Source organism: Phaethon aethereus (assembly GCF_964289735.1).
Source record: "Phaethon aethereus genome assembly, chromosome: 2".
Taxonomy (NCBI): Eukaryota; Metazoa; Chordata; class Aves; order Phaethontiformes; family Phaethontidae; genus Phaethon; species Phaethon aethereus.
The window spans coordinates 164,093,939-164,112,837 of record NC_138582.1 but is presented as its reverse complement, the minus strand read 5'-3'; the positions used below and the strand labels follow the sequence as shown (position 1 = coordinate 164,112,837).

Here is an 18,899-nt window from a genome sequence, read left to right as displayed (position 1 = left end):
CTCTTCCAGTCTGCTTAGTCACAAAATATGCAATACAAGAATCATTCGCAGCACATATTTCTCTGTACACCTCAGGTAACTGCCAGTTAATACTTATTTGCTAAGAGTAAAATAAGACTACCTACTCTTGTTCAGGGATGAAGGATCAAGATGTTGCACAAAAAGATACTATAGCATTGTACATGAAACACAGTCTACACCCTTCACAGAAACGCATCAATGTCATACAGCTCACCATAAGCTTTAGGCATTTTAGTACCATTTAACAAAAATTAGGATTCTTACCTTTTGCACATGTGACAATGCAACATATCTTTCTGGAAGTCTTGGAGGCACAGTTTTTCACAGAAAGGACAAGATAAGTTGTCTTGCTGTTGGTAACAACTGTCACATACCAAACAATTATGGTGCCACTGACAACTTGTTCGTGTGCCACACTCAGCACATACTCTACAGTTCTAGAGATCACAAGAATTTAGTTGTTATTTATGATATTTCACAATGTAATTAAAGTAAGTTTCTATCCTTCGTAACACTAATGAATTATCCAGGATCTGACAGTAGAGCATGAAGAGCCTCTGCAACAGCAAGAACAGTTTCTTTGCGCTACTCCCTGACTTGAGAGGAGTATTTCTTACGAGACCAAACTTGTTCATTCCTAATCTCAGTCACCTTATGACTGCCAAAAACTGGCTATGAAATTACATACATCTCATGTACAGGGACTTCCCTTGTTATGCTGGAATCGTATTTTTGTTACTACTTACATTTACTCACAGAGATACTGATAAAGTAGCAACTTCATCCTGTTCTGCTGAAATGCAAAGGAACCCTTGAGCTGGAGAACTGCTGTTCTGGTAAGCCGTAAGTAGCTGAATGTAAAGGGCCTTTAAGTATAGATTACATATACCACTGCACAGGTTTTAGTTTACACTAAATCATGAGAGCAGCTGTCATTAAGTGAAGGTTATCCACTCCACCTGGATCCTACTTTTCTTTTCCCCTATGGAGGTTGATTTACTGTTCTACATAGGCCACTGCAGCTACATTGACAGCTACCCTCACAGAGCAGCTGTAAAGCCACATGATTAAATACGTATGAGATTCCTTCAGAAACTACAAGTTATGTTACATAGCAACAGCACTCTGCAACACACCTAGAACAGCGTAATGTGGATAACAAAATTTGGGCCCCTATAATTACAAGGACTTATTCTGAAACCTTTCAACTTACTTTACATTTCCAACCATTTGTTGGTACAGCATCCATAACTGGTTGTAGACAGAAAGTATGGTAGCCTTTGTCGCATGTATCGCACACCAGCATCTTGTTATCTTCCCCAGAATGTCTAAGGAAAGTAACAAGTGGTTAAAAAAATTATTTAAACAAGCCATAACAAAAAAATCTATTTAATGAAAAGTCTAAACAGGAAGACACATAGCTGAGCAGATGAAAATATATGAACAGCACTTACAAACACCTCCAAAGACAATACCCTCAAGTTCATATTTAAGTATGAATTAAGACCACTATGCTTACTTTAACAAGTGCTGACCCTGTGCAACCATCCTGATTTCTAGAAATCGTCCCACTTTCACTTACACACGTGTAGGCAGATTTAATGGCCTTCCTCTACTGAAACAAGTTAAAAATCTGAAATATGTACTTATTTCTTTGGGAAAAAAACATGCAATTGTACTCGTTCCTACAAACAGTCTGACTTATTTTTTCCAACAAAGAAAACGAGCCATCACATCTGACTACCAGAGCTCCAACAATGTCAACCAATGTGACTGTAAGAGCAAAACAGACATTATAGGACAGACTTCAATTCTCCTACAATGTTATCTTACAGAACTGAACCACAAATTTCAGTGATAAAATAAATTTGCAGAGAATAAGACAAATAGTTAGGGAATATCTAAATGCATTGTGTTCTGCATTAGTTTAAATAAATTAATTCAATAAATAAGTATGCAACAAGATTTGCCTGGATAAAGCTTCACAATATATGGCATTACACATACTAGATACTACTTCATCTCCTGGGAGACCTGGTATTTTAAAAAACAGAAAATGCTCTCTCTTTGCATGGAGATATGCTTAAAATGCTGCTCTTCAGCACTGGCATAAAACTGCCATACTGTATAAAGTAATATGTGTGAAAACATCACGTTTTCTTCTACTTTTCCACTAGAAAGAGGGTTTGTTAACAAATACTGTAATTACCCAGTAAGACATTTTTAAGGATGCTTTTATAACTTCATTGCTGGCATTTGCTATCAGCTATATGTGATCAGGGAACAATCTTCTTTAATGTGGGTGAATGTGAATGCTAGCAAATAGCGAGTGTTCTGCTTGGAAAACAGCAAAGCACTGACTGATCAGGTACATGAAGCAGTAGCAAAGTGGCTTTTTTCCTTCATACTGTCCCAGCTAATCTGAATAAAGCTGAACAAAACTCTTAGTTCTTTTCTAGTAAGCCCTTTAAAACAAAACAAGCAATCCAAAGAACCCTATAGTGCCCACCAGATTGGCTGTATGACAGCAAGTGTACAAATAGTCAGTTTTCTAAGTGAACCCTTATAATATCACAACAATTATGTTTTGTTGTCTCAGTATTTGTCTGGTATAAGAATTCAATCGTGGTCACTCATGTTATTTTTTTCCCTTTGCTCAACTAAGGCATGTTTTTGTTTTCATAATGACTCATTAACTGCCTCTGAAAGACGTTATGAAACAGAAGAGAGGGCCTAATGCAGGGGATCTACCCAGAATGTGGTACATGCAGAAACATCAGATGAGTAAGAGGACAGGTTCTCAGAATGTAAAGGCACTACATTAAACTAATTTGGTAAATTTGAGAAAAATCCTCCTGTCTAAAAGGAGGAAAAAGTCGGAAGGTTTTGCTGCTCTCCAGAACCTGCCAAGATAATGGCAGCTCTGGAGGTATAATGTACCAAAGTTCCAGCTCAGCTCTTTCAGAATGAAGTTCCCAACATAAAGGTTTGTTCAGCTACTTAATGTAATATCATAACAGATGTATCTGGGCAAATAACCTACACTTTTTGGAAAAAAGAACAGTTAATAAAATAGGTATTTTAAAATCAGAGTACATAAATCTCACACCATCCTCTATGTCCTTTAAGTCTCACTTACTTGCAGTTCTGGCACACTTTGCAATCAGGACACTGCCAACCTGCTCTTTTTAAAGGTGTAACTTGTATGTCCAGGCACATCCCATGGTAGTGCTGGCCACAGGTAGTACAAAAAAGTTGATCTAAGAGGTCTCCAGGGCTGTCGCATACTGCACAATTTGCTTCTTCCTTTGCTACAAAGAAATAATTTTTTCAATTATTATTTCATTCAAAATTATGGACAATTTAATGAACCCAATGAAGCCAAGAAATTCTTTGGTAGTTCTTACTTGATCATTCTTATGAAGTTCAAATTTAATTAATATACTTAATAACTACTCCTTTCATTTGCTTTTCTGATATACTCAACTAATTTTGTAACAAAAGGACATTAATTTTAAACCTTAATAAAGTCCTACCAAAAGAAACAATTTTATTCTCCTCAAGATAAAACTGAGAGCTTTAGGACCAACTCTTCTTTGGAACAAGTACAAAATAAAGCTCCTAACAGATCTAAACCTATTGTTCAGCTTAAGTGTTTGCAACATGGTTGCTCTAATTTGAGTTAGGGCAAGTAAGCAAGCCTATCAATTTGAACTAAAACGTGGCAGAAGACAAGCCTTGCAAGTAAACCCTTCCATCTTCTGTCATTAAAAAAAAAAGAAAAACACAAACTTTGCTGTGCACCACTGTCAGTCTTTAAAAACAGAAGGGTATGAACTTGCATCTTTCTCATACCTGAACATACATGAATTCTTGGGTACACAAACTGGGAAAATAGGTCTAAGCAAATGCACTCTTAATGATCCTACCACAGAGCAGTTTTCATAAAACCTGTTACTATTTGTGTTATTTGATTACTGCATACTTACATCTTTCAGGAGCCTGATCAATATGGTCTGGACAAAGGAGGGACAAGTTACTGAAATCCTGAAATGTGCCTGCTCCAGCAGCACAGGGGTAATGGTACATCTGGGTACATTTCTCTTCACAGCATTTGATAGTGGCTCCAAGGTGCTTACAATATGCACATCGCTGAAAAACAAACATAACAAATTGTTCAAAAACTATTTTTTCTTGTCACATTTCAGCCAGCTATGTTTCCCAGCCTCATTTAACAGACAAACACCTCGGCCAGCAGAAGAGAGTGAATACTGAGGAGGAGACAACTAGTGGACTGTGTCCTTCAGTGGCACTCCCAGATCTTTCCAACTTAAAATGTTTAACAAAACCCACTTTAAATGCACTCTGATGACCAAGATTCTTCTTGTCACAGAGAAGCATTTTTCTTCTATACATTACCTAACTTGAGCTATGCCTTTAGTAAAGAGGCTTAGAGACTTACTGAGTAATAAAGGCAAGCCACACTATGCTGTCAATAGGTTGTAAATAAAAACCACATAGCTCTAAGTTGTAAGGTAAAACTGTAGACCCTCTAATCAGAAATGCAAATGGAAATGAAATACCAAATGTTCTACCAAAAACTTTACTGACATTATAAAATTCTCTCTGGGATAACGCATCACACAACCTAGCACTTTCTTTTCCTCTCTCCTTTCAAGGTTACACAAATATCATCACCAAACTTCAAGCAGTCATAAATAAGCATAAATTACAGACCATAGTCACATTTGTAAAGAAATAATTTCTCAGAAAGAACTACCCAATAACCCTCCAATTGTCTAGTCAAGAGGAAACAGATTCCATCAGTCTGCTTGTAAAATATCACCCACACCTTTCTGATTCAGTTAATCAGTCTTTTTTTCTTTCTTGGATTCATCACAGTCCCTGAAGCACTGTAACATGCTTTTGCACTTTTTCACCAAGGCAACAATACTTTTTAAGGTTGGTGCACAGCACTGTAAGATTCAGAGTTAAGAAAAAACAGGTCAGTGGCTCACAGGAAGGCATACATAACATACAGCAGTAACTGAGCTCGGGGACTCTCATTTTTCATAATAAAAATATAATACTAACAGTGGCATATTTGATTACTAGCTCGTGTCAAGTAACATCCAAATATGAACATATACCAAAGCAAAGCAAAGTTACATACTGCATCTGCCTAATTCTTAGAATACAGACAGTATTTATTACCATAATTCTTCTATGTTTCAAGGCCTGGCATGAAATTAGGCATGAAATAGTGCTACTACAAGTCCACAGACACCAAAACCAGCCCATACAAAAATACAAATCACAAAGCTGCCGGTGTTAAGAGCTACACGGGCATTCTTAAAACCAGATGACATTAACGTCTTCAGCAAAATATCTGCCTGTACCACAACTCACTGACAAGGGAAAGAAAAAATATTAGTTTATACTTAACACAACTGCAGTGTAAGAAGACAAAACGCTTTGGCACAGAAATTAAAGCAGGTTACTAAGGATAGCTACTGCCATGTTTCCGTGCCACGATACTTAGCCTAGTCGATCTGCAAGACATCTCACCTCTATCCATGTCTCTAACACCTACTAACAGTATGGAAAAGATATATTCTGTTACTTTACTAGCTGGAATGCAGAAGAGAGGAGCGGGGACAGGACAGGCAAACAGTTATATGGAGCTCCTGAAGCAGGTGAAGAAGGTAGCAATACTAACTAAGTTTAAGGACTGCCAACAAAACTGAAGTCATGCAAGAAACTTGTCTTAGGAAACTATACATTCAGTAAACACTCACTGAGGATGCTGTACAAGGTAAATCCTGAACTTAGATGTGAATTCATGAAAACCTGGCCCAAACCCTCTAACTTCATGAGCTGCAGCTGCACATTAAACAGCATACAACCCACAGCACTATTTTGAACTTGACACTCCTACAGCCTATTGAGATGGCTCAGGTCAATACTTACAGACAGGCCACATATTTTTGAAAGATACTACTCAGTAAGAAACATTAGGAACAAGAACTTGGGAGGAACTAAGGTCCAAAAAACGTCCCTCAAGAAAGTATTCAGCAGAGACTTTGTTGTATCCCATAATTAACCCTTAAGAGAATGATCTAATTGGGAAAGGAAAATTTGAAAGAACTGCAAGCACTGTAAGAATCCAACATTTACTAAAAACTGGGAATAATGGATTAAAATAGCAATATTAATGGAAATTTTAAATATCACATCTGTTTTTCAAAACCACCAATCAACAATTGTACATAACAAATGTAAAATCAGAATATCCCTTTTTCCAAATGCTTTATGAGTAAATGATGAAATTATTAGAAAAGAGCTATACATTTACTGCAAAGCCTTGAAAAAAGTTCATGTTGATTTAAGGAATCATGTAAAGATGTTGGAAGAAAATGGAAGCCCAAATTACATTTAATTGAACCCTCCAAACCCATCTGCTAAACTGCACTGGCAATGAAAAGCATTTGGCAGCTAAGTAAAACGCACACTTTAAAAACAATGTGGTATATATCATGTGAAGAAAATAAAAAGCACAGAATATGAACATTTGCTGAATTTATAAGAGAGATAAAGCAGTCTGAAGAAGAAAATGCCCAAAGGGATTTTTTTGGCAACAGCTGTTGATGAGAAGAGTTACTTTTCCAGCCCTAGAAGCCAACACTTCTCTGAAACCAGGCCACATGCCATGACCCCAGAAGAACAAGTGTGCAGCTATTACAATTAATTGACCCTCATGAAGAAAGTAAGGATGTGAACAGCAAAAGTGTATCAATTTAAATTTTAAAAAAAGCCATGAAAGCTTTGCTAAATAAACTCACCACTCTATTGCTAAAATATGGCATCAGGACAGTAGAAGGTGGAAGAAAGGAATAAATCATACTGCCCATGAAGTGCAATGGGCAATGCAGTCTTTACCACACTGTATGAGGACAGTAACAGAGACAGTACCGAGTCTTCAATTTCATTAGCGTGAGCACAAAATAAGGCCTCATGCAAAGGGGGTGGCAGCTGAATCTGAGTATTCAAAGGGTAGGTATATGAAAACGGTAAGCTGTCAAAGCAAGCCAAACACTGTTTTGTTCATGGATCAAATAATTTTACAGTCCTGTTCTACAGAAAAAAAAATTTACAAGGTGTCAGAAAGCTACAGAGATGGTTCACTACTTATTCATAGTACATTCGATACAATAAATGTCACTAAAGCAGAGTCAGCAGACTATGCTCCTACTAAAAAGTCCTTCATTAGTTACCATTTTCTTCTGCAAGCTCCTAGTGCACTTGTCCATAGCAAGAAAGCTCTGATCCCATCCATACTTCTGCCACTTCTCACTATTTTAATTTCCACCATTTAAAACTGTCCACACATCCACTTGGTCCTTTTCACCAATTTCTTTTACATCTGTTTTTTTTCATACAGACAGAAATGATCTAATTTTAAAAACAAGTAGCTATGCAGTCTTTCGTATTTGACTTTAAAATTCCCTTTATTCACTAATCCCATTGGACCATCGTTATACAAATACAACGAGAAAGGAAGAACTAAGTGAATTAACAGAAAACTTAAGGAAACATGATCAATCACCTCCTCTCTTTTCTAGTTATATGGGAGTACATCCTTGATGAAATAGAGTAGCAGAAACCACACAGAAAATTTCTGTGAAGACAAAAACTCCTACCATCGTGTCAGAATCGTAACTGCACTAAAACCAACTGAACTGAGAGGTTATTTCTTCCTGTGGCTTGGAAGCTCAGCTGAACGTCCAAATGCTGCTGGCTTTAATGGAAACAGACAGCCAAACTGAAAAACGGTGGCAGAAGAAACAGCTTACTGTTTACATCTTTCTAACTTTCCTACATAATTAAAAAAAAAAAAGACAAAAGATGTATTCCAACTTTACATCAACCTTACTGCTGCTTCGCACTTTTAAGTACTCCAAAACTCAGTGAGTTCAAATGAAGAAAAGATGCCTGTGTGTGTGATAACGTAAGATTTTATGCAGATAGTACTAAGAACAAATCAGAGGTCATATTTCATCACGATTTTATTGCCCTTACAATTACTTTCTTGTATTATTGTCTCAGAAACTGGACAAGTAACAACCCTTTGGAGGCAGACATTAAAGAAAGGCTAAAATATGGACTTTGAATAAATACTTGCAAACTGGTTAGTGGAGTGAAGTTAAATGTTGGTGTTTGGTATTGCAAAACGCTTTTTAAGCAAAAGGACAAAACATTTTCACGGATTATGAACCTCTTGAGCTTTAAAACGTCAGCTGACAAAGCCTATGATAACAGTAAGCAATTTTAGGATAGTGTACCCAAAAATGCACACATGCCATCTGTCCTTAGTATAAAAAATTTCATGTATTACGTGCAAGAAAAATTTCAGACTCTTCAGATACTGCAAACTGCTAGCGTACAAACCTGTAACTAAGGAGGACTGGACCATAACATCCCGTCATTAACAAGACCACAAAGACATTTTAGTATAAACAGTGATTAATGAAATGTTCTGATAATCTTCATTGATTACTCCATGATCTAGAAAAAACTTTATATTGCTTATAGACAATAATCACCATTAGCATCTCTAATGCCAAATATACTGTTTTAAGTACCATAAAGTATTTAAGAGAACAATGCAGTAAGATGGCAACATAAAAACAATTAATGGCTTTCAATTGAACTACTGATTAGAAAAGAGACTAAATAACATGCAGTTCCAAGAGTACCAGAAATTACCTTCTAATTTTTTAATTTTGTATTAATCATGTCATAAATTCAGAAATTACTTAAATCTGTAACAAGCAATAAAATCAAAGATCGGTTATTTTTGTTCCTCAATCTTTAACACACAGTAAAATTGAAGAAATTAAAATTCTGATTTTTCTCTTATAACTGTAATTTAAAACTAAAAATGTTCTTAACAGAGACAGCATGTATTAAAATTTTACTAGAGTGTCTACTTCATGCCGAATATTCTGAAGTAAATAAAAAAAAAAACCAAAAAACAACCAAATGACAAAACTACAATTGTAGAAACAAACTATCAAGTTTTGCTTATAAATATATACAAAAAAACATGGACAACCGGAAGAGATGTCATTTGGCCAAACTCAACACATGACTGAGAAAGACTGTCTTGTAATGCAGAATTATTGACTAAATACACCATCAGCCTGTCATCTGCCGAGGTATGCTATACAGGAATAAGGAACAAAGGTAAGAAGATAGAAATTATTATGACTAACACCACTATCAGTGACTTAACACGTGTAATCAAGGTAGAAAGCAAGAAGACCCTTTAAGTGTGGAGACTTCAGGCTCTCTACAAGTCACTACTTTGTTCCTCCTTCCCAGCAGTTGCCTCCTTTTTCACCTTTAAAAAAAATCACTTGAAATAAATGGTGTTGATATCAAGGCATCTAAAAATTGGAACAATAAAGCATTCATGTTTTGCAGAGGTGTTTTTCATAATAGTTGTGATAGGTTAATAACATCCAAGAAGCAAGTTTGCTAAGGGAGATAATATTTTTATTTGAAACCTGAAATAGGTAGAGGAATACATGCAAACCTTATGGTGCACAAATCCTTCCTCATATAAGCTGAAATCTTCCCAAGCCTTGCCCATTCAGAAGCTCCACAGAAGGGTTTGTGTGCCTTGAAGTTGCATTCTCTTCATCATTATATAAGCTAGTGGAACAACTGCCTGCATATGATTTCCTCCACACACCTTGCCTTTGCTGCTTTTTTCACACTTCCATGAGGAAAATAATTTTTTTTTTATTCACCTCCTCTCTTTCTACAAGATTTAGGATAATATAAATGTTTTCAGTGTGTCTAAGCTATCGCACAGCTAACAAACAATTATTCCTTTAATTCTCATCTAGCATCCACCATGACAGAAGGGCACACCCAAGCCTGTTGCTTAGTTAGCATGTCAACAATGAGAAGGTCAATAACGTTTAACGTAATTTAAATTGTGATTATTAGGCTTCAGCATCAGCAACTTCAGGACAAACGAGGCAAGAACAGAAATCATCAGCTTTGGTTTAAGGCTGCTTTTTGGCAGGCTCAGAAAACAGACTATTGTGCCAGTTCCATTTGATTCATGCTCAGAAGGTCTTAAGGAGTATGTGTAGACATTTCTTTTTGTTGGCAGAGCACAGTCTGAGCCACAAATTGTTGGAGGCTTGAAAAAAAATAATTGGGGGAAACATTGCTACATGCTTGTTGTTTAGTGATCTTCTCTAGGCATCCGTTACTGGTCATTGCCGAAGATACTGGGATGAAGTCAACTTTCTGTCTAATCCAGCATAGCTCCTACATTCCTAAATCACTTACAAGGACTCTGAAGCAGCTTAAGCATCCCATAGATTATGTCTATGCTACAGATCCTCTGTAGCTACAGCTAGGCTGGCATAATTACATTTACGAAGCCATTTAATAGAAACTCGGTGAAAGGAGATTTTACTGCTTATACAGCCACATGGTGTTTCCAAATGACACAAGGCTTGAGACAACTACATCTAAACTTCAGGCTCTAAATTTTGTGTGTATATATAAGCCAAGTGTTTAAGCTCCCATTACACTTAGTAGAGACTTAGTAATTTTACAGAATTTACATCATCGCAATCCAGCTGGCCAAACAGTGAGTGTCCATTTTCAGGCTCCATTGACAATACTGGCCAGATCTCCAGTGCCTATAATTGGAATTTAAACACAGCTCACAGGTAGAGACGTCTACAGGGAGGACTACATTTAGATGACAGTCTTGAGCTGAAGCACGCCTAAAATATGTTGACAAAAGTTCTCTATTGGAAACACAGCTACGTCCACACCAAAGGTTTTCTCAGCGTGCACTATCAATGAAGGGATGTGAACGGGTCCTGCTTACAAAGACTTCCGTATAAATTGTGTTCTATTCATTTAAGTTTTCTGAACGATAAAGTTCAGCTAAAGCTTCACATAACACATGCCTAAATTCTCTTAAAAACTTTTAGAATATGCAGTCAAAACTTTCCAGCCATTTCTGAGACTAGAAAAGTCAGTAAGAAAAAAATTTTGCTCATCTTACAAACAACCTCACTCACAGGCCTTGCAATTTGGCAGGAATTTTAGGGTGGGGGATGCAACTTTTGTCTTTACCCTGCAGACCTATCTAGATATGACCAAGCTTGAGAAAACTATTTTTTTTAACATAAAACACTTCCAAAAGTTTGACAGTGAAAAATCACAGAAACATCCACTCTCATTGATCATGACCGATTCTTCCCATTTTCTAGCACTGACTGGACTACGTGTACCTTCTGCCAAGATTGCTACAGTATGACCAGGATTAGAGAGAGGAAGTCTGTAACAAATACTCTAAGCTTAAGCACAATAAGCCACTGGAATGGAAAGCAGACATTCCTAAGGCTCTTGATACTACTGTCACTTAAATGATCTGGGGAATGACAGTACCCAGTACACAGGCAGATGGACAAATACGGGTCAAAGAGACAAAAGGGACCAACTACACTGTGTGAATGAGTCTGATGAGACTGGGAGGAGAAACCATAGACAGAGATGGAAGCTGAGGAGGGGCATGGTTGACACTTCAAGGGCCACTGAACTAAAGCTGGGCGCTAAAACTGGAAAAAGAGCTGAGGGAACTGATGTGCTAAGACATGGAAAATGGTGAAGGGGCAGATCTCAAAAGGCACCTCGGGAAAAGGGAATAGAAAGGTTAAGGAGGTAGGATGATGGAAGAATGAGGAAGAATGGAAGTGGCTAAAAAAACCAAAGTGAACAAAAAGTCCGAAGTCTGAGGCAACTGAAATTGGATGAAGACTACAAGGAGGAAAAGTACAATGTCGTCTGACTCCTAGTGCTGTATCGCTACCCCTCAGCCAGCTCAAATAGCAAAGGTCTGTATGTAGCTGTGAAGGTTTTAAACCTGCAGTTTGGGAGGTCTGCCTTTTCCTCTTTTTCCCCCAATGCAAGGAACTGATACAGTCAGACATTTACAAAGCAACACATACACACCCAGACACAGATAAAGGAATGAACAGACACACATATGCACAACTGTAACTGTGTATGTACACTGAGACACAAAAAGGTCTGCACATCAAACATGGACTTAGTGCGTAAAACAGACCTCTTAAAAGGAGTCTCTGCATTAAAGAAAACTGCTAATTCTAGGACTGTGCTTAATTTGTAGAGGGGAAAAAAGTATGTATTGAAAAAAGTTGTGGGTTGCTTGTGGAAGAAAAAAACACTTAGTTATGGCAACTGAATATTGACCTGCAAAACAGTTCTAGTTTCACTTCTTTCATAGAGCTCCTTTATGGTATTGGGCAGGGCACTAAGTAAAATTCTTAAGATTTTTTTAGTCTTTAACCTTACTTTTAAAAACTTGGGGTTTTTTTCCCCCCTAAAAATAGTCTTGATTTCTACATAGACTATGCGCTCACAGCTCCAACAGAGTGAAGAAAGAATGGTAATATCAGCACAACTTTGTGAGTAAGCCCGAGTATTTTTTAAACTCTTTCAATTTGCCATTGAAATTAGCAGGTATTTTTAAGTAAAAAAAATTTAAAAATTGAACTTCTCACCAGGAAAATGGAGCCCAAGAAGCATAAAAAGGCCACATGTATCTACTATTTAGAAAAATGTATGGACAAGTTATTCACATTTATTATAGTTGAAACAGCATAGAAGAACTCGTGTGGAAATGAGTAACTCTTTCCTTTGAGCAGTATTTGAATAGTCTACATACCTACACATTGAACAACAATGAAAAAAATCTAAGGTTTTTACTAAGACAGCAATGTCCACCCTATGGACTCAACGAGGCACTAGCTGTTCTGCATGTGATCATACAATTAAAGACTGCATAATCAGGCATACACACAAAGGATATTAATTGCATACAAAAGATATTGTGTGCAGACAACCTGTCTTGTGGCATGTCCTGACTTTGTGCATTTGATTTTATAGTCTTAACAATGCATTCTTTTAACAAAGATTTTGTAGGTATATTAACTCGGTTTAACAGAAAGTTAATGTCAGCAAAAGTCACTATATATACTCAATGATATGCCTAATTTACAAGGTAATAGTAGGGGTGGGGTGACAAGGAACTCTGGATTATGTACAGACATAAAAAAAATACAAGGATTTCCTGCCTTTAATACAGTCCTCATTAGTGAGCACCTCCTTAGTATTCCTTCCCCACTGACTGCAATCAGTACCTTATTGTTCATAATTCCTATTTCTTTGGCTGTTCCTAAATTGTGCTCTCCAAATGGCACAGAGTCATCATAAACAAAATCCTACATCTTCAGTTCACTAATTTTTGTAAATTGAGCTCAAATAAAGCAATTAGACGGCATACTTTGAAACTACCAGCTTGAAACATTAATATAATTTCTCTTCTAATAAAAGCTTCACATGTTTTTTTCTGGCTGGAGCTTTTAGGTTTTTTTCAATTTGACTAAATTAGGCACTTACACATATTTCTCCCATTCACCCTCCCAAAACATAGTATCCCCAAACATTACAGATGCTTTTTTTAATTCACTAGCTACTGAAGTCTTTCCATTCTATTCCTTCACTGACATCCCTTGGGCAAGCATCATGAAGTACAACATCTTGACCTAGAATTTAAAATCCTGAAATTATTGGTCAAACATTTAGCAGGTAATTCAACTGTTGTACTGGGGTTCAGGGAGGTGGGGATAAGAAGGAGCTGTTAATTTCGTTTTGCAGCAAGCTGCCTCAGTAGCTTCTGAAGAAAAAGCTGCCAAATTTTGTAATGAATTCCACAGAACATTAAGTCTGATGCTTAGCAGAAGCCATAACTGTTAAGTAAATGATATCCTTTTGATGAATACCCTTATTTGAAAACAACATTGATTCTTCTAACCCTTTAGCAGTGTCCCAAAACAGATGTGCACAACTGCAAATTCTGTTTGCTTTCAGGTTTACGAAGTGTGATGACATTTTTACAATCCTGCATGAGCCCTTTTACCCAGGAGTAAAATAAAACACAATAATTCTTCACCATCTGTTTGTTAATTTTGCATTCATTTAACTTTGCATTTTAAACTAATAATCATTTTCTTATAACACAGTTCCATCGGTAGAAATTACAGCTGTTCAATTAAAAAAAGACTGGTTTGTAACAGTATACAGTTTTCCTCTAAATACTTCCATTACTCTTAATTATAGAGATATTAGTGCCATTGAATGGAAAAAACTGCCAGGAAATAGTGTTATGCTTTGTATGTCACAGATTCCCTTAGTAAATGTACATATTTACTTCTCTTGCAGTGCCAATACCCACCTGGTCTCTTTTACGTTAAAATCCCTTTTCTCCACTACAAGATTCTGTGTGGTTTTTAATGTTGCTATGTGTAACGGGCTTCTTACACTCTTGAAGGAGTAAGGCACAAACATATGAAGCTTGTTTCATATGTAGCACATAGTCAAATGAAGCACAGTTCTATTTCTTCATAATGCTTTTCCTTAATCTCTAATGACAGGCCGAGGAGGTTTTTGGTATTTTTATTCTTATCTGGTTACAGCTAAACTAGGACGAGATTAATGTCCTAAAAGCTTTTTCTCACAATGTTCCCAGTAAAATGGGGAAATCCCATTCCTTTATTAAAAAAAAAAAAAAAAAAGTAAAACTGCATTGAAACAACAGGAATAATACATCAGAACTATTGAAGGGGAAATAATTTGGGTCAACAAAAGACATGGGCCTGGAGAAAGAACAAGAGCCAGCCTGAGATTCTGAGAGTCCTGTTTTGGATTCTGAGTTATGCTCTGGATAGCACATTCTTCCTGCTGCTCCACGCTGACCAGGCTGTAAATCCACCACGAGGTTGCAAGTCCTAAACATAAACTGCCCACATGCTAACACAGTGGAAAGTTTACTTTATTGTGGTTCCTAGGCTTAATAATCCTAATCATCTACAAATAAACTCTTCAAGAGACACAGGCTGCTCAGCTAATTCATGTGAGTGATCCAGTAGTATTAGAGAGACTGTTCAGACTGTTAAAACAATCAAGGTTCAATCACTGTTTTCTAAAATCAATTTTATCTGATGGCATGGAAATCTTAGCATCAGATAATCATCCTAATTCTGTGGTACTGTTAAGATAACAATGCTGTCACAGTACTAGGATGAATACTTTACTAAAAACACCCATAAGGCAAGAGATGGTTTACCCAAAAATGGATTTATTTCAATCAAAAGAGTTCAGCAAAGGCTGAAAAACACCAAACTGCTGCATAAGACTGTAACAGTGAACTCACCTATAGAAATGAGCTTGCAGAAGTACCAAACACCACAGGCTGACATAAAATTAAGAGTGGAATTACAACCATACGTTACTGTGATGCACAGCTTCTAGTCTTACCAGCATCTTGGGTATTTTGACCTTTTAGCTTCTCAGATGAGTGAGCATTGCTGCCAGGTCCGACCTTTACTGGGGGATTTATCCATCGCAGTATTTTATGTCTGACAGAAAGCGAACATTCTGGGGGTGCCCAAGGCACATTCTGATGTGACGGATGCAGAACGGTAACAGTCTTCCCAACAATTCACCATCTATTTCAAGTTACTCTCATCAAAAAACGCACCTGGTATGACATCTGGAAAACCTGAAACTCTTACCTGTTCAACGTTACAAATCCCATTAAATTTTGGAAAATGAGCATTTTCCTCACAAAGCTCAAAGCATGATGATACCAACTGAACTGTCATTTTGTGTTATTTCTCTAGAAGTCTCTATTGGCTTTTAAAGGTTTATGATTTGTCAACACATCTCCCTGGAAATACCATAGAAATAACACCTAATATTTCCATAACAACCTGCAGTAATTGAAAGAAAAAAACCCAACCATTATTTGCTTGGATATTTGACAGCAGTTTATTTACATCCAGATTCACTATTAACTCTGCAGAATCCGCCATTCTTCCCTGTTCTTTGTCAGGCAATTTCATAAAGAAGCAGACTGGGGGAAATTTTTTTAAACAGAAAGAAATATTATTTTATGAATTAAAAATTGGAAGTGAGAAGGCTAGATGTGGAAATACCTGCAGTGTTCATGAAAAACTGTCTAGATTGTAAACTGAATACATGTATTCTCACTGTATCTGAAGCAAAACTGTATCACAGCAACGTATGCAGGGCGTACCAAATTGTTCCACCAATGTTAGATGCTCCAGGAAGCAAATATTTATTTATTTATTTAATAACAGCCACTTTCCCCCTCTGATGTACTGAAGAGGAACAAGACATCTTTGAAGGAACAGATTAATATCACTGAAGAAAAAACACACCAGTAAAAAAGCTTATGGGAAGTGTTGATTTGACAACATGCCACTTCAATTCTTCAATTAATATTATTAAATAGGATTCTTCTTACTAATATTAAACATGACTATGATTCATGGAACACCTACAAATTCATTGTGGGCACAGACCTACCACTGTTTTCCTACTTTTTATTCCCAGCTCAGTTCTGCTGAATAGAGGGGACAATTATATAAATGAAAATAAACATATTCGTTCTTTCACATAAAGAGACAACTATCAGTAGTAGGCTAGGTCATTAGAAAAAATAGCTTTAATGCACGTACTACCTGTATTTTTCACCAAGTGTTACGCATTTGCACGGGAAAGGCAGTAGGTCCACATTTGTGAAGATTCGTAAGATGTCTCTCTCATGCATGATTTGTTCCATGTTATTAAAAAAAACCACTCAAGGACACCTGCATTAATGGGACTACTTCATACTGATGCCTGCAATATTTATGCTCAATCTGCAACTCTGGGACAGAACTTACACTAATGGAAGTCAATAACAAAATCTTTAGGGATTTCAAAACTATTTTTTGCTAATGGTTTGATTTTGCAAGCTGCTAAGTACACCAGTCTCAGAAGTAGTTTTTAGGCTACTGCTTAAAAGCAAACTGATGCTGACAGACTAATATGAGTACTCCTGAGTTTTGAATTAAAATGTGTTTGCATGATTTTTTGAGGATGGGTGAAAACCCCAGATGAAAACCCTTAATGAAAAAATATTACCCAGACTCTTTTGATTGGAATAATGAAAACCACTTTATAAGTCTAATTTCATTAAAGAGACTGAAGTTTGAAGTTCTCATTCAAAAAAAAGCATGTGGTCCACATCCATGAAAAATTTAAAAGACATGCTTAAATAAAATACTATTTAAAAGGGAAACTGCTACAAACCCAAGATTAGAGTCAATTGTCTAACACTAACCAAACAATGCTACAGCTCAGCAAATATACCTACAACTTGTCCCACAGGGGTATTTTTTTTTCCTTTTATTCATGTGTTATCTATTAAAGAGCAAGCTCCTGAAGGCAAGGAAGATGCCTTTTTTTTTTTCTATAATGTACCAAGTCCTTGACTAAAACTAACCAATATTAACTACAAAAGACTGATTAGCCTTTTTTCATGAACTAACCATCACACTAAGGCAAACTAGACCCTTCAGCAATAACATTTTAAAAAAACAAAAGATTGATCCACATTAGCTATGGAAAAGACTGAATTTAAAACATTTAAATAAGAAGCAGCCACAAAAGAGGTGGTGGTAAGGTAGGAAAATGAGGGTTGCATTCAGATACCTACAAAAGTGAGGAGATAGGTGGTGCTGCTACACTTCCTTGTGTAAGTTTCTATGGGCTTACTGTTGGCATGCTGGTTAAGAGATGGGTACAGTTTCCTGCCTTTTTTTAACATACATAGAGCTCCAGCCTTCTTATCTGCTGAAAATATTAATGGAATGATAATTTAAATACATTTGTAAATATTTTCATAATTTTTTAAAGGAACATTTTGTTATTTCCTTATTCTACATTAAAAAATTTGGGGCTATTCTATCGTCACTTTCTGTCTTCTGTAGACCTTGAAGGACTATGCTACTGCTGCTGAGCATAGAAAGACAGGAGGAGGGGAGAGCCCAGGTACTCGTATTCTCATGTTCTACAACAAAGCACCAAAATGGGTCAGTCCTGCCAGCAAACTGAAGCACGAGTGGAGGAAGAAGGTACAATCTTGACCTAAAGAGGCAGTGCGATTTTCCTTTAGTGGGCTTTCTTCACTCTTCAGAGATGAGGTTCTCCTTGTTTTTAACATGTAAGCCCCCAAAATAACTTGGTATACATAGATTATAGACTCTTGAAAAATACCCAGCAACAGAGTGCTACCTCAGCATGAACTAGTACTGTCTTAATGCTTAGGGTAACGTTTAAGACAGGCATCCGGAGGGGAAGAGAGAAAAAAAGATATAGAGAATTCCTTTGGGCATATTATGAAAAGTGTTTTCTACTCAAGTCATGCAAAAAGGAAGAAAAGGTCTTTGTGAAACACACTTCACCAGTTTGGAACACACACTAAACAATTTCACTTCAGAGCCTTCAGTAAATTATTTCAGTGAATGTTACTGAATAAAGGAAACCTGCACTGGAAATTCCTTCAGGAACATAGGCCCTTTCATGTTTCCTAGCTAGGCTTTTCGGCTTTCATTTCTGGGCTACTGCTGCTTCTCTCTCAGTCTCTCTCTGTGCCCCCAGTACATTTTGTCTGCTTCCTACACCTCACAGACCGCCCTTAGTATCTGCAAAGCCCATCGTCTATTCAGCATCAAAACCCTCTCAGAAACGTTTTTGTAGCAACAACATGTCTCCCCCGGTTTCTAGTAACCACCTATTCGACATCTAATGTTCAAGAAAGGTGCATTTTTCTAAGCATTCATCTTGAAAAAAAACCCAGACTGAAAATCTAAGGCTGACTCTGCTTTCCAACTTCAGTGCCAAGGGAG

The 18,899-nt window shown here is 36.9% G+C and overlaps 1 protein-coding gene across 1 annotated transcript in view; it reads right to left on the bottom strand.

Moving 5' to 3' along the window:
* KMT2C (lysine methyltransferase 2C) overlaps positions 1-18,899 on the bottom strand; it is a gene marked incomplete at its 5' end in the record, with an annotated part of 201,819 nt that overhangs the window by 88,047 nt on the left and 94,873 nt on the right. Inside the window, 4 exon segments of the mRNA XM_081996665.1 lie at positions 286-458; positions 1,235-1,349; positions 3,161-3,332; positions 4,011-4,173. Coding sequence (XP_081852791.1) covers positions 286-458; positions 1,235-1,349; positions 3,161-3,332; positions 4,011-4,173 — 623 coding nt within the window.